The sequence below is a fragment of the Phacochoerus africanus genome, chromosome 7 (assembly GCF_016906955.1).
Source record: "Phacochoerus africanus isolate WHEZ1 chromosome 7, ROS_Pafr_v1, whole genome shotgun sequence".
Taxonomy (NCBI): domain Eukaryota; kingdom Metazoa; phylum Chordata; class Mammalia; order Artiodactyla; family Suidae; genus Phacochoerus; species Phacochoerus africanus.
In genome coordinates this window covers 67,822,604-67,835,744 of record NC_062550.1, presented here as the reverse complement: position 1 = coordinate 67,835,744, position 13,141 = coordinate 67,822,604, and the positions used below count along the sequence as shown (strand labels likewise).

General features: G+C 52.2%; 1 protein-coding gene across 4 annotated transcripts; it reads right to left on the bottom strand.

Annotated features, from left to right (window-relative positions):
- Positions 1-661: 661 nt before the first annotated feature.
- LPAR5 (lysophosphatidic acid receptor 5) lies at positions 662-11,731 on the bottom strand. 4 transcript variants are annotated; one of them, XM_047787721.1, is made up of 3 exons: positions 11,414-11,731; positions 10,038-10,105; positions 662-2,973 (listed from the first exon to the last, which is right to left on the bottom strand). In XM_047787721.1, exon 3 carries the CDS (start codon positions 2,749-2,751, stop codon positions 1,645-1,647), a length of 1,107 nt encoding a protein of 368 aa, XP_047643677.1. In that variant the 5' UTR covers positions 2,752-2,973; positions 10,038-10,105; positions 11,414-11,731; the 3' UTR covers positions 662-1,644. The 4 variants fall into 4 exon arrangements, with proteins under 4 accessions (XP_047643677.1, XP_047643673.1, XP_047643675.1 ...); XM_047787717.1 differs by lacking the exon at positions 10,038-10,105 and having other exon boundaries at positions 11,414-11,729; XM_047787719.1 differs by lacking the exons at positions 10,038-10,105; positions 11,414-11,731 and adding an exon at positions 9,344-10,031.
- Between the last annotated feature and the right edge of the window lie 1,410 nt (positions 11,732-13,141).

Below are 13,141 nucleotides of genomic sequence, written 5' to 3'. Positions count from 1 at the left end.
CCTGCCTTAAGGACTACAATTACCAATGGATTTGGTGAGCACGGCTCTCTCCCCACAGATATAAGAAAACAATGTAATGGCCTGGGAAGAAGTTACACAGGACTCTAATACTTTAGTACAGTATCACTCTCCTAGTGTGATCTGGGGATGGACTCTTTGAGGAAGTCCATGAGGTCAAAACTGTTTTCATAATAATACACTAAGGTGCTGGAGTTCCTGTCGTGGCTCATCGGAAATGAATCTGACTAGGAACCATGAGGTTGTGGGTTCAATGCCTGGCCTTGCTCTGTGGGCTAAGGATATGGCGTTGCCATGAGCTGTGGTGTAGGTTGCAGAGGCGGCTCGGATCTGATGTGGCTGTGGTGTAGCCAGCAGCTGTAGCTGTGATTGGATCCCTAGCCTGGGAACCCCCATATGCCACGGGTGCAGCTCTAAAAATCAAAACAATGATAATAATAATAATAATACACTAAGGTATCATTTATCCTTTTCATTCATTCTCTCACAAGGAGATGGTGGAGTTTTCCAGGGACTTTATGAAGTGTGATGACACTGCTGCTCTCACAGCTAGTGGAATGTGGGTTTGCGTATTCCTGTTTTAAAAACTTCTTTTTGATTTATAATATGGTTAAGTATCAAAATAACAAAGTATAAGCAAAAGCTCTTTGGAATTTTCCACTTTTAAGAAGGTAAAAGGGTCTGAGACCAGAAAGTTTGAGAACTGCTACTTTAGTACAAAGAATATTCTCCTTTTTCTAGATGAAGCAGCAGAGACAGAGAGGAGAGCTTAGGAACCAGAATGGAGGAGGTCTTGAAAGAGGGATGAGGTGGAAGGAGAAGGCAGGACTGAGAAAGAGGAACAGGAACCAGGAACTTGGAGGAAAAACTCCTCTTATTCAGTTTTGCTCTGGCCCCTAATCACCCAATGCTGGGTATCAGGTCAAAATTGTTAAAAGTCGCTAAATAAGAAGGAAACCATTTCAAACAGCTTCCAATGCTCTTTTTTTTTTCTTTTTACTCCACCGCATTCCCGCCATTCCCGCAGTATACGGAAGTTTCCGGCCAGGGATTGAACCTGCGGCACAGCAGTGAGCCAAGCCACAGCACTGGATCCAAGGCACAGGCTGGATCCTTAATCTGCTGAGCCACAAGAGAACTCCAACATCCAATCCACCTTGTATTATGCCTCAATGCTGGGCCGGGGTGGGGGGGGAGCCCAGGTTGGAAAGAAGAGTGGGTGGTGTCCACGGCCCTAAGACTGTTAAGGTGGGTCTAAAGGTAGGACATTCATCTTCTACTCCAGCTACCAGCTACCAGCTTGGCCGTGTTCCATACTCCGCCAAAGGCACAGCATCCACCCTCCCGCCTCTGCAAGGACAGGATCGCAGCAGCGCTTTTCACGCAGTGGGGCAGGGGTCCCTCCGCGCTCTCATCACCATCCAATTAAAACCATTTCCAGCAGCGCTCTCCCTTCCCCGTGCCCCTGGCCCCCACACTTTGTTCTATTCTGCATTTGTGAGTGGGAGCTGACACCCAGAAGTCCAAACGCTCGACCTGCAGCCCCGCTGCGTACAGCCTGCACCGCTGCGAATGTGAAAGGGGCGGGGTGGGGGAAGGTGGGGGGACCGAGCTCTGGCACGAAGTTCAGAGGCACGAATCCTCCGGGCACTGGGTGAAGGACGAGCCGAGTTTGGAGGGCCCGAGCAGCCCCTGGCTGGCAGCAGTCCCGGTCCCGATGGCGTGGGCGGGCTCGGCGGGCTGTTCCGGGAGCGTGGTGGCCGAAGTCCTGGTCCGGAGAGGTGTGCTCAGGCCGCGCAGGGTGTTGCGGAAACCCTCGGCGCTGAAGTAGTACACCAACGGATCGAGCACGCAGTTGGCGCCGGCCAGCAGCACCATGACCATCAGCACCTCGCGCACCTGCTCGCGCGCCGAGGTGCTGGCCGGCACCACGTTGACGCGCAGCAGCCCGTACACGGCCAGCGTGGCGTTGTAGGGCACGAAGCACAGCAGGAAGATGACCAAGCTGGCCAGCAGGAGACGCACCGTCTTCCGCCGCCGATGGCTCCGCGTGGCGTCGGGCCGCGCCAGGGTCCAGAAGACGCAGCCGGACGAGTAGACGACAGCCGCCAGGGGCAGCAGGAAGCCGAGCGCCTCCGCCAGCAGCAAGAGTGGCAGCAGCCTGCCCTTCCACAGCTCGTCGCTGAAGTTCTCGAAACACAGATGCACCTCGTGGCTGTCGTTGCGGATGCAGGACGAGGGCCGGTGCGCCAGCACGGTGGGCACCGCGAACACCAGGATGAGCGCCCACACGCCCAGGCAGAGCAGCCGCGCCACGCGGGGCCGCCGCAGGTGGCGCAGCCGCAGCGGGTGTACGATGGCCGCGTAGCGGTCCACGTTGATGAGGGTCAGGAAGATACAGCTGCCGTACATGTTCATCTGGAAGACGGCGCTCGCCAGCTGGCACAGGAGGTCTGAGAAGGGCCAGTAGTGCCGCGCGTAGTAGGAGAGGCGCAAGGGCAGAGAGAGGGTGAAGAGCAGGTCGCTGGCCGCCAGGTTGCACATGTACACGCTCACTACGGAGTGCACGCGCAGTTCTCGCAGGAAGACCCAGAGGGCCAGCGCGTTGAGGGGGAGCCCTGTGGCCAGCACCAGACTGTAGACCACCAAGTGCAGGCGGTGGGTGGACTGGTGGTCTGGACACTTGAAAACAGGGCCACTGGTCAAAGGGTTGGTGGAGAAGTTGGCTAGCATCGTGCCAATGTGCAGGGAGGAGCTAGGCTGGGGGTATCATCGGGCGCACCGGCGTCCTGGCATCACATTCATCTCCAGATTCCAGGGTAGGAGCCTGGAAGTGGCACAGAGACAGTCCCAGAAGAAGGGGAGGCAGGGCATGGGAGTGTGGGCTATGGCTGCAGGGCAGATGAGTTGGGGCAATGGGATGCCTTTGGTCACAGCTTCATGGACAGTGGAGACCTGGAGTAAGAGGGAAGCCAAAAGTCAAGACTGTGCAAAGGCTAAATGTCCATGGACAGATAATTAGGTAAAGAAAATGCAGTACATATGTATAATGGAATGCTATGCAGCCATTAAAAAGAATGAAATAATTGAAGTTCCTGTTGTGGCTCAATGGTTAATGAATCCGACTAGGAACCATGAGGTTGCGGGTTCAATCCCTGGCCTTGCTCAGCAGGTTAACGATTTGGCATCACCATGAGCTGTGGTGTAGGTCGAAGATGCGGCTCAGATTCCATGTGGCTGTGGCTCTGGCGTAGGCCGGCAGCTACAGCTCCAATTAGACCCCCTAGCCTGGGAACCTCCATATGCGGTGGGAGCGGCCCTAGAAAAGGCAAAAAATAAATAAATAAAAAGAATGAAACAATGTTATTCAAAGCAACATGGATGGACTTAGAGATTATCATACTAGTTAAGTCAGAAAGAGAAAGACAAGTGCCATATGATATCACTTATATGTGGAATCTAAAATGTGACACAAATGTCATAGCCAGGTAAGGATCTGGCATGGTCACTGCAGCAACTCAGGTCACTGATGTGGTGTGGGTTTGATCCCTAGCCTGGAACTTTAGCATGCTAAGGGTGTGGCCAAAAAAATAAAAATTTTTAAAAATGACAAACCTGTCTAGAAACAGACTCACAGACATGGAGAACAGACTTGTGGTTGCCAGGGGAGGGGGGATTGGGGGAGGAATGGATTGGGAGTTTGGGGGTAACATATGTGAACTATTATAAAGAGAATGGACAGACAACAAGGTCCTACTATAAAAAGCACAGGAAACTATATTCAATCTCCTATGATAGACCATAATGGAAAAGAATATGAAAAAGAATGTATATATATGTATAACTGAGTCACTTTGCTGTACAGCAGGAATTATCACAACATTGTAAGTCAACTCTTCTTCAACTAAAAAAAAAAAAAAATGTGCAGGAGATCCCCCTGTGGAGCCCTGGGACTCAGGTTCAATCCCCAGCCTGACACAGTGGGTTAAGGATCTGACGTTGCCCCAGTGTAGGTGGTAACTGTGGTTAGCATCTGATCTCTGGCCCAGGAACTCCATATGCCTTGGGGCAGCCAAAAAAGAAAGAAAGAAAAAAAGATTGTGCAAGGAAGGGCTGAAGACAAATGTTTATCTGGCTGAACTGGCTGATGTCTTGAGTCTTTTCTCAGCCTTCAGATCTTTCCTCTGCCTTCCTTCGGTCCAGAACAGCTATGTATTAGTATTAAAGGCCCAGGCTCGGGAGTCAGACTTGCCTAGGTTTAAATCTGGGCTTTTTCAACTTGCCTCACTTTTATCCTCAGAAAAGTAACTTAATCGCCCTGCCCCTCATTTTCCTTACCTGGAAAAAAAAAAAGGGGGGGGGGGGTAGGGTTCTTTGCTTCATGAGGTCATTAGATTAAACTGGATGATTCAGATAAAGTGCTCAGATTACTATTGTTATCTACTAATATCTCTCCCTTCCTTCCATTCTTCTACAAATGCTCACTGGGCTTTTAGAAGGTTCCAGACATGTTCCCAGCAGTGAACAAAACAAAAGTGTTGCCCCTACTTACTTTACATTCCCTTGAAGGGAGACAGATGATAAAGTGCAGGCAAACAGGTATTATGTCAGGTGTTGAGAAGTACTGTGAAGCCCCTCCCCTGGCACCAGTCTGTTCCATTGACTCCCCATTATCTAAGGAATAAAGTTCAAACTCCCCAGGACAGGACAACATCCCAGCTTCACCCCCACCATTGCTCTGTGTGGGCTGGGTTTGTGGTCACGGTGACCTGGTTCAGTTAGATTATTTGACCTCTCTAAATCTGTCTTCATCTGTAAAGTGGGGGTGATAATGTTGTGGGGCTCCCCTGGGCTGATTTCACGCACCAGCACAGACCTGCCAGGCAAGGCAAAGCCCTGGGGGTTGAACTTTTCCAGGTGCTGCCCTGGAGAATCTGACTCGGGTGCTTCCTGGTTGGGATTCGGTGATGGGAGATTGTGGTTTGGTCCTGAGGGCTCAAAAGAGGCCCTAAGCCTGGAGAGGGTGAGTCGAGGAAGTACCATGGGCGTGGACAAGAGATGCTAGAGAAAGCACACAGCAGCCACTTTGGTCCCCAGGCAAAAAAAGCTGGTGGACAAAGGATGTGTCCAAGAGGTGGAGGAGCCAGGAGACAGGACTTGGTCTCAGGACCCCACCCTCCTTAATAGCGTAAGACCTCAGAATTCACCCCTCCACTGCAATCCCCAGAGGCTGTGTATTTTGTGTTGTCAAATATACCTAACTTCAAAATTACCATTTAAAAAAGAAAAGGAAAAAAACATTCTGCTTTAAAAGTTGTAACAGGAGTTCCCGTCGTGGCGCAGTGGTTAACGAATCCGACTAGGAACCATGAGGTTGCGGGTTCGGTCCCTGCCCTTGCTCAGTGGGTTAACGATCCGGCGTTGCCGTGAGCTGTGGTGTAGGTTGCAGATGCGACTCGGATCCCGCGTGGCTGTGGCTCTGGCGTAGGCCGGTGGCTACAGCTCCGATTCAACCCCTAGCCTGGGAACCTCCATATGCCGCAGGAGCGGCCCAAGAAATAGCAACAACAACAACAACAACAACAACAAAAAGACAAAAGCCAAAAAAAAAAAAGTTGTAACAAATACAGATGAATTAAAAAGAAAGAAAAAGCCGTTTCACCATCTTTCTTGCTTTCTTGCTTTCTTTCTTTCTCTATTTCTTGGGGCCGTACCTGCAGCATATGGATGTTCCCAGGCTAGGGATCAAATTGGAGCCACAGCCAACACAACCCTGGATCGTTAACCCACTGAGCAAGGGCAGGGACCAAACCCGCAACCTCATGGTTCCTAGTCGGATTCGTTAACCACTGCGCCACAACGGGAACTCCACTCATTGGGTTCTTAACCCACTGAGCCACAACAGGAACTCCTAACCATTGTTAAGTGTATAATTCAGTGACCTTAAGTTCAATCACAATGTTGTGTAACCATCACCATTATCTCCAGAACTTTTCATCCCAAACAGCAACAGCCAAACAAGGAACATAATGTTACATGGGTCTTAAACATGCTGAAAAGCAATAACACCAGGCTCTCTTCCGGACACATGCCCACCTCCCATGCTCCTCTGCTCCATTCATGCCAAACGAGTACAAATGTTGCACCTACCTCATGTTTTCAGGACTCTGTCTTTGCACGTGCTATTTCTTCAACATGGAATCCCCTTCCTCCCATTCTCCAACTGGCAAACTCAGTCACTTCTCAGGACTCTGTGATGCCTTTTCTGACCCTCTCCCTTCCTACCAGGCAGGTGGGGTCCCCTCACTGGTGCTTTCCCAGCACTTTGGCTGCAGGTCGCTCCCAGCTCTTCCCACCGGTGCTGTAATTAGCTGTTCTTGGCCTGCCCCTCCCATTTGACAGTGAGCCTGTGGACTGTTACTTACTCATCTTTGTTGCCCCAGCAACTCCCTAAATAAATGTTGAATCACAAATAATAGCTGCCACTTACTGATCGCTCACCATCTCCCAGGGCGTTTTTTTTTTTTTTTTTTTTTTGCCACACCTGTGGCATGTGGACATTCCCTGGGCAGGGATTGAATCCTCGCCCCACAGCAGTGACCTGAGCCATGCCAGTGACAAGGTGGGAAACTTAACCTGCCATGCCATAAGAGAACTCCAGGGTGTTTTTGGTTTTCATTTATTTTATTGAAGTATAGCTGATTTACAATGTTGTGTTAATTTCTGCTGTACAGCAAAGGGATTCAGATATATATATATATTTATAAATATACATATTACACACATATATATTCTTTTCCATTGTGGTTTATCACAGGATATTGATTAGAGTTCCCTGTGCTGTACAATAGAACTTTTTGTTTACCCATGCTGTATATAATAGTTTGCATCTGCTAATTCCCAGGATTTTTTTTGGCCACCTGTGGCATGCAGAAGTTCCTGGGCCAGGGCTTGAACCCAGGCCACAGCAGTAACCAGAGCCGCAGAAGTGATGACGCCCCATCCCTAACCTGCTGGGGCAGCAAGGGACTCCCCAGGGTGTTGTGTACCGCACAAGCTCTAATCCTTCCGCAGCCCTTCGAGGTAGGTGCTGCTCCTGATTTTTACTCAAGAGCTCAGACAGTGAGAAGTAAAGTCAGGACTCAGGACATCCTGGTTCCAGAGTCCAAGTTGCTTCTAGCAAGAGTGGGTGTGGGGGTGTGAGGCTGCCTGCCACACGGAGCACCTGTCTTTTATAGCTGCCTGTCTGAAATCTGTGCCCACAGGTGAACTGCTTTTACTTCCTCATTTGTCCAATTGGACGTATACGTTTTAGACCCCACTTCCTTCTTTCTCCCACGTCAAACACTGGTAACACTCACCCATCTCCCTTCACACACATGGAAATGCGCCCTTCCTGATGATTTTCCCTGACCTATCGAAGCACTTAGTTGGCTGGTTTGAACGTCTCAGTCTGTGTCATGTGTATTTACCGCATTTCCCCATCTAGATGGTAGGGTCCTAGGGTTGGGGGTGGAGACCACACCTTCTACTGCTTTCTTCCCAATTGCACTCACACTGCAGTCTCTATTTAGCAGGGCCTGGGGACAGCCATTGGCTGCCTGGCAGGAAATCTGTCCCCTCCTGCCCAGGTCTGCCCAGCCTATAACCCTGTTGTGATATTTCTTGGATCGCCCCAGTCAGCCAACCACTTCTTATCACACTCCTGTCCCCATGTATAACTCAGGGAAAGGCCACGTCCCTTTGAAAAGGCTTGTTTGAAAACAGCTGGCATTAAAACCAATAACAGTTTAGGCTAGAGTTACAGTAACATTTTTATCATTCTTAACCATTCTCTGGAGAATCAATAGCCCCTTATAGCCAGGAGGCACCTACTAGCCCCTGAACAAGTGAACAAATGATTATTTCCCAAGATCCCAGGTCTTTGGTTCACAAAATTACAGTGTTAAAGAGATCAACATGTATTAGGTGAGTTGCTACTTAAGAGGTAGAATTAGGCACCTTCAGGAGAGCAGATGGCTCTATTTCTGAGAAGCCTGTGGGTTTGTGTGTCTAAAAGCCACCCCTTTCCCACAGACCACGCAGAATGGCCCAAAGCTGAGCCTTGAGAGCTGCCGGGCCCCTGCCTTGGTCCCCACCCCATCCGCTTGCTTCCCTGGGGCTCCCCATCAGTGGAGCTGAATGGGCACAGTGCCAGGCCAGATGGCAAAGATGGGAAAAACTGCCAAAAAGGAGGCAAACAGGAAATGGAAGGAGGGCTCTAGATGTGGGGGAGGGGCGGTAGGGCCCTCTCCTTTCTCCCGCCTCCAGCAAGAGGTCAGGTTTGGGGGGCAGGGGTGGGGGGGAATGTAAAGCAAAGATATAGCCGCTGCCCCAGAAAAGCAGGGACACTGGGATTTCATTTCACCAGGGAGAAAGGGGGACGTGGGGGCCCACACAGGCTCGGTAACCTCAGCCTGCCTGCGGCTGCAGTCACATGAGCACATCACTACACACACGTGCGCATGCAAGGCCGCGTGGAGGTGCCAGTAAACTGAGGGGTGTGCACCCAAGATTCCCTAGAACATATAAGTCCATGTGTAATGCAGCCTGTAACACACATGTGTGTTCACAGAGGCACAGGCAGCTGGTGGGGGAGGAAGCATACACAGCAGGCACAGCCCCCACCTTCACACACACACATCACACACACACACACACACACCTGACCCCAGACATAAGAGTGAGCAGGCAGCTTCAGGAGCACAGATGGCTGCAGGTGTGCACATGCAGATCCCAGCCACAAGGCACTGAGGGGCAAAGAGAGACCCTGGGAACTGCCTCCTCCAATCCCAGCCTCCACGCCACACACACACACACACACACACACACACACACACACACACACACTTTCCTCCCACCCCCAAGTCCCTGTTCTGCGGCTCCCCATGTGTGTATAGGGGGTCCGGGCTCTTTTTGTCCTCAGTGACCCTCTGGGACCTGTCCCATTGCCCTCTGAGCCGGGCTGGGCACCAGTCTTTGCTGAAATAAGTCAGAGGGGCAGGGTTATTTTTGCACCGGCAGGAAGTGAGAACAGGGGGTTTAAAAGTGCACAGGAGGCTAACTCATGACCCTTCCCTCCCTCTCATCCACACCACTGGTCCGTGGTGTCCACCCTTCTGGTGCCTGACCAGCGATGCAGAGGGGAGCTGAACAGAAAGGGATGGGCAATTTGGGACAGTGATGGGGGCAGGGAGGGGAGAGACGCCTCCTGTCTGTCCAGCTTCTTCCTGTCTGCCACCCTCTCCCTGGACTCCCCCCTCCCACGCTCTCCCCCCACTACCACCTTCACCAAAGTCCTTGATCTCCTCATCTCCTCTTTGTAGGAATCCACATCCTTGAAAGGTTTGGAATCTCAGATCTCTGGACATCATCTCTAGAAGAGTTCCAACCGCCCTTCAGATGCTGGCAGCCACAGGCCAGTTGGCACACGAGTCCCACCCCTCATGCGGTGTGTCGTGCCACTGAGCTCACTTCCTCTGCTCTGTCCTCAGGCAGCTCAGGGCCCGAGGACGTGCCCGCTCCCCACACACAGTAACTCTCAGCACCCCTTCACATGGGTCCTTTCAGATGCTCCCTACAGATCCCAACAGTGCTGAGCCACCAGCAGAAGCTTCATGAAGTCTAAAGGCCTTGTGACAAGCTCCGTCCCACAGCGGCCCCAGGACACAAATGAATCCTGCCCATCTGCTTGTCCTGAGTCTAAGGCAGGGAGTTTAACGAGGTCACCAGGGTGAATGGATGGCCTCCTCCTGCCCCAGGGGCCACGTTCTTCCCACTGCCATGTTTATCCATCCTCCCTCGTCCCCAGTCCAGGCCCGCTCTGCTTCCTCCAGCCCAGATCCCTGCTCCAGCTTCCCCCTACCCTTCCCCACCTGAGACTCTTCTTGCCTTTCCAACCCCATCCCTGGCTGCAACTTTTCCCTCTCATGTCTCCCCACGGTTCTTCTGGAAAAAGGCAGAAAGCAAAGGCAACCTACAGCTCAATGATTGATGTGCGGTTGTCACCTCCCCACCAGCATACCTCTCCCCATCCTGCGGACAAGAGCTGGAAAAACAGGAAACAAGGTCCCAATCAAGACCTAGGTGGGATCTGGAGTTCCCATCATAGCTCAGCCATTAATGAACCTGACTAGCATCCATGAGGACGAGGGTTCAATCCCTGGCCTCGCTCAGTGGGTTAAGGATCTAGCATTGCTGTGACCTGTGGAGTGGGTCGCAGATGCACATCGGTCCTGAGTTGCTATGCCTGTGGTGTAGGCCAGCAGCTATAGCTCTGATTGGACCCCTAGCCTGGGAACCTCCATATGTGTTGGGTGTGGCCCTAAAAGACAGAAGAAAAAAAAAAAAAAAAAGACCTAAGAGGGTTCAGCCCTCCATAGCCTTGGGTGGTTCTCGCCTCCACAGGAGCCTTTGGCCTCGTGGACCTCGCCCTGACCTCAGGCAGCACTCAGGTCTCTGCTTTCCCCTTCCTGTGGGTGCAGGTATCAGAGGCCGAAAGAGCTGGGTTCTAGGGTCCCTCAGCTGCCAGGAAGTGAGGCTCATGGGTTGAGTAGGTTTCTGCCTCCCGTTTAATCCTTGCCTCCATCTTCCCTTCGGCTACGACCTTCGCTCACCGAAGCGACAGGCGACACAACCCCTTCCGTCAGGGAGGCCCCCGTGAACATAAGGACTCGGTGGGCAGCTGCCTCATGGTTGGGACACAGAGGGACCAGAAGGCCTTGCCCGCTCTCAAATATCTCCCCCAACCCATGCTCAGTATCTGAAATTTTATCCATTTCGGAACCCTCACAGGCCACATTCCCGCAGAACTGTAGGGACCCTGGACACAGCTCATCTAATCCTCCGATAAAGACAATGCCCTGGGTTAAGGCAGCGTCTGCCCAAGACACCACTGAAGCACACTGGTTACGTTGGAAGGATACCCGTAAGGGCACAACTGAGCCTTGACTCTGCTGATGGGGTTTCATCAGATGAGTTCATTGTCACCGGCAAAGGCCCGGCCCTGGGGTGAGTGGGTTTTAGGGCTTGCGTTGTCTAAGAGTAGGAAAGGGCTGGCAACCAGCCCCAGAGGGCCTTCCTCGGTGGCCTTGGGATTGGGGTTCAGCTTGACAGTGGGGACCTGATGGATGAAGGGGAGGACACAGCCTCGGGGACAGCCAGGGTGGGGCTTCAAGATCCAGGGCAATCCTCTGTCCCCTGTCTGTGGGCCCAAGGCTGTCCCTTTGGGCTTTTGACTGAAACATTTTCCCAGGGCCCACAGCCTACTTTCACCTCCACCCCCCACCCATGTCCTATTTCTAAAGGAGAGGGGCTGCCCCTGGGGGGCTCCCCCCCACCTGTGATGCCCCCATACCTGTGCTCGCTGAGGCTCCGCCGCTGCCTTGAGCTGGCTTCCGCTGCTGCCTGTTCTGGGCTGGGCTGGGCTGGTAGGACCTGCTCCGGGCAGGCGGACACACCCACCTCCGCAGCTGTCAGCAGATCCCAGCTCCCTACACTCGCCCAACCCTGCGTGGGGCAGGGAGACAGAGGAGGAAGCACTGCCCTCAGTGGTCCACAGACAGGTCAGAGGAGAAGAATCCCCAGCGGATAAAGGCACTTCATCTGGCCCCAACCATCGCCGACTGCTGACTGTCCCCTCATGGCTCACACATTTCCCACAGTTTCCGGTAAGCCTAACTGGCACACCCACCCAGTGATGCCAGATGACTAACCCACCAGCCTTTTGTTCTCATCAGTTCCTCCTGGCTGGCTGTCTCTCTGTTGGGTTCCTGCAGGTGGTTTTGCTTCTATCTGTAGCTTCTATCTGTGTGTATGTGGGGGGTGGGGGGTGGGAAACCAGGGCTCAGATGACAGCCTCTGGTCTCTGTACCCCGGGCTGATCCCCTTGTTTTCTATATCAATAGGACCGGGCATGGTGTTTGCACTCAGTACTCAAAAACAAGCGGCAGGTGAAAAAGGACACTTGTGGTCGAATGAGAATGGAGAGACTAAGTGGAAAAGTTTCTCTGTTACAGAGCTTCTCAGAGGTTTCAACATCCCATTAAAAGGCCAATGGCATGTTGATAATCAAAGCTGATAAAGGGTAGATGGAGATGCTTGACACTGTTCTCTCTTTGTGCTATATTCTACATATTGAGCTTCTCCATAATGTTTTCTCTTTTTTGTCTTTTTAAGGTCGTACTCACGGCATATGGAGGTTCCCAGGCTAGGAGCTGAATCGGAGCTACAGCTGCCGGCCTAAGGCACAGCCACAGCAACGTTGGATCCGAGCCACATCTGCAACCTACACCACAGCTCATGGCAAAACTGGATCCTTAACCCACTGAGCAAGGCCAGGGATCGAACCCACGTCCTCATGGATACTAGTTGGGTTCGTTAACCACTGAGCCGAGACAGGAACTCTGTAATGTTTTCTTCTAAATGCTGTGCAGTTTCCCTCATATGTGTGTATCCAGAACATGTTTTGGGGGATCCCAGATTATTAAAGGCTGATGCTGGAGTCACAGCTCCAAGCATGTCATTAAGATGCAGTTCCTCAAGGACCCAGCGTTGTCACTGCTGTGGTTCTGGTGGCTGCTGTGGCACAGGTTCAATTCCTGGCCCAGGAACTTTGTACATGTGTGGCTGAAAAACAAACAAAAGGTGCAGCTCCTCCCCACTTCACCGTTTTCAGACCATCAGACCTCTCACTTGATATCAGAGCAGGGGTTTCCTGAGGTCAACCACAGTTCTTTCCTCCCTCCTAAAAAGCTCAAGTTCGGCCCTACTGCCCTGCAGTTGGCCCGCTAGACACAACCTCATTCAGATCATCCTCAGAGAGACAGTCCTACACTCACATCTGAGATCTTGGGATCAGGGCTTCAGAAATGAAGACACACACGCCCTTCGGCCCACAGGCTCCCCAAGACACTGGCTGTGACCTTCATTCCACCCCCCTGGCTTCTCAGGGCTTCTCCTCCTATCGGAGGGCTGCTGCCCTGGGTGCTACCCCCTTGATTCTCTTGCCTGCAGATGGATCCATAACTCCCAGGGGTTGGAGAGCTGACGCTGTGGGGCAGGGGGACAGGGCTGAGGATGGGAT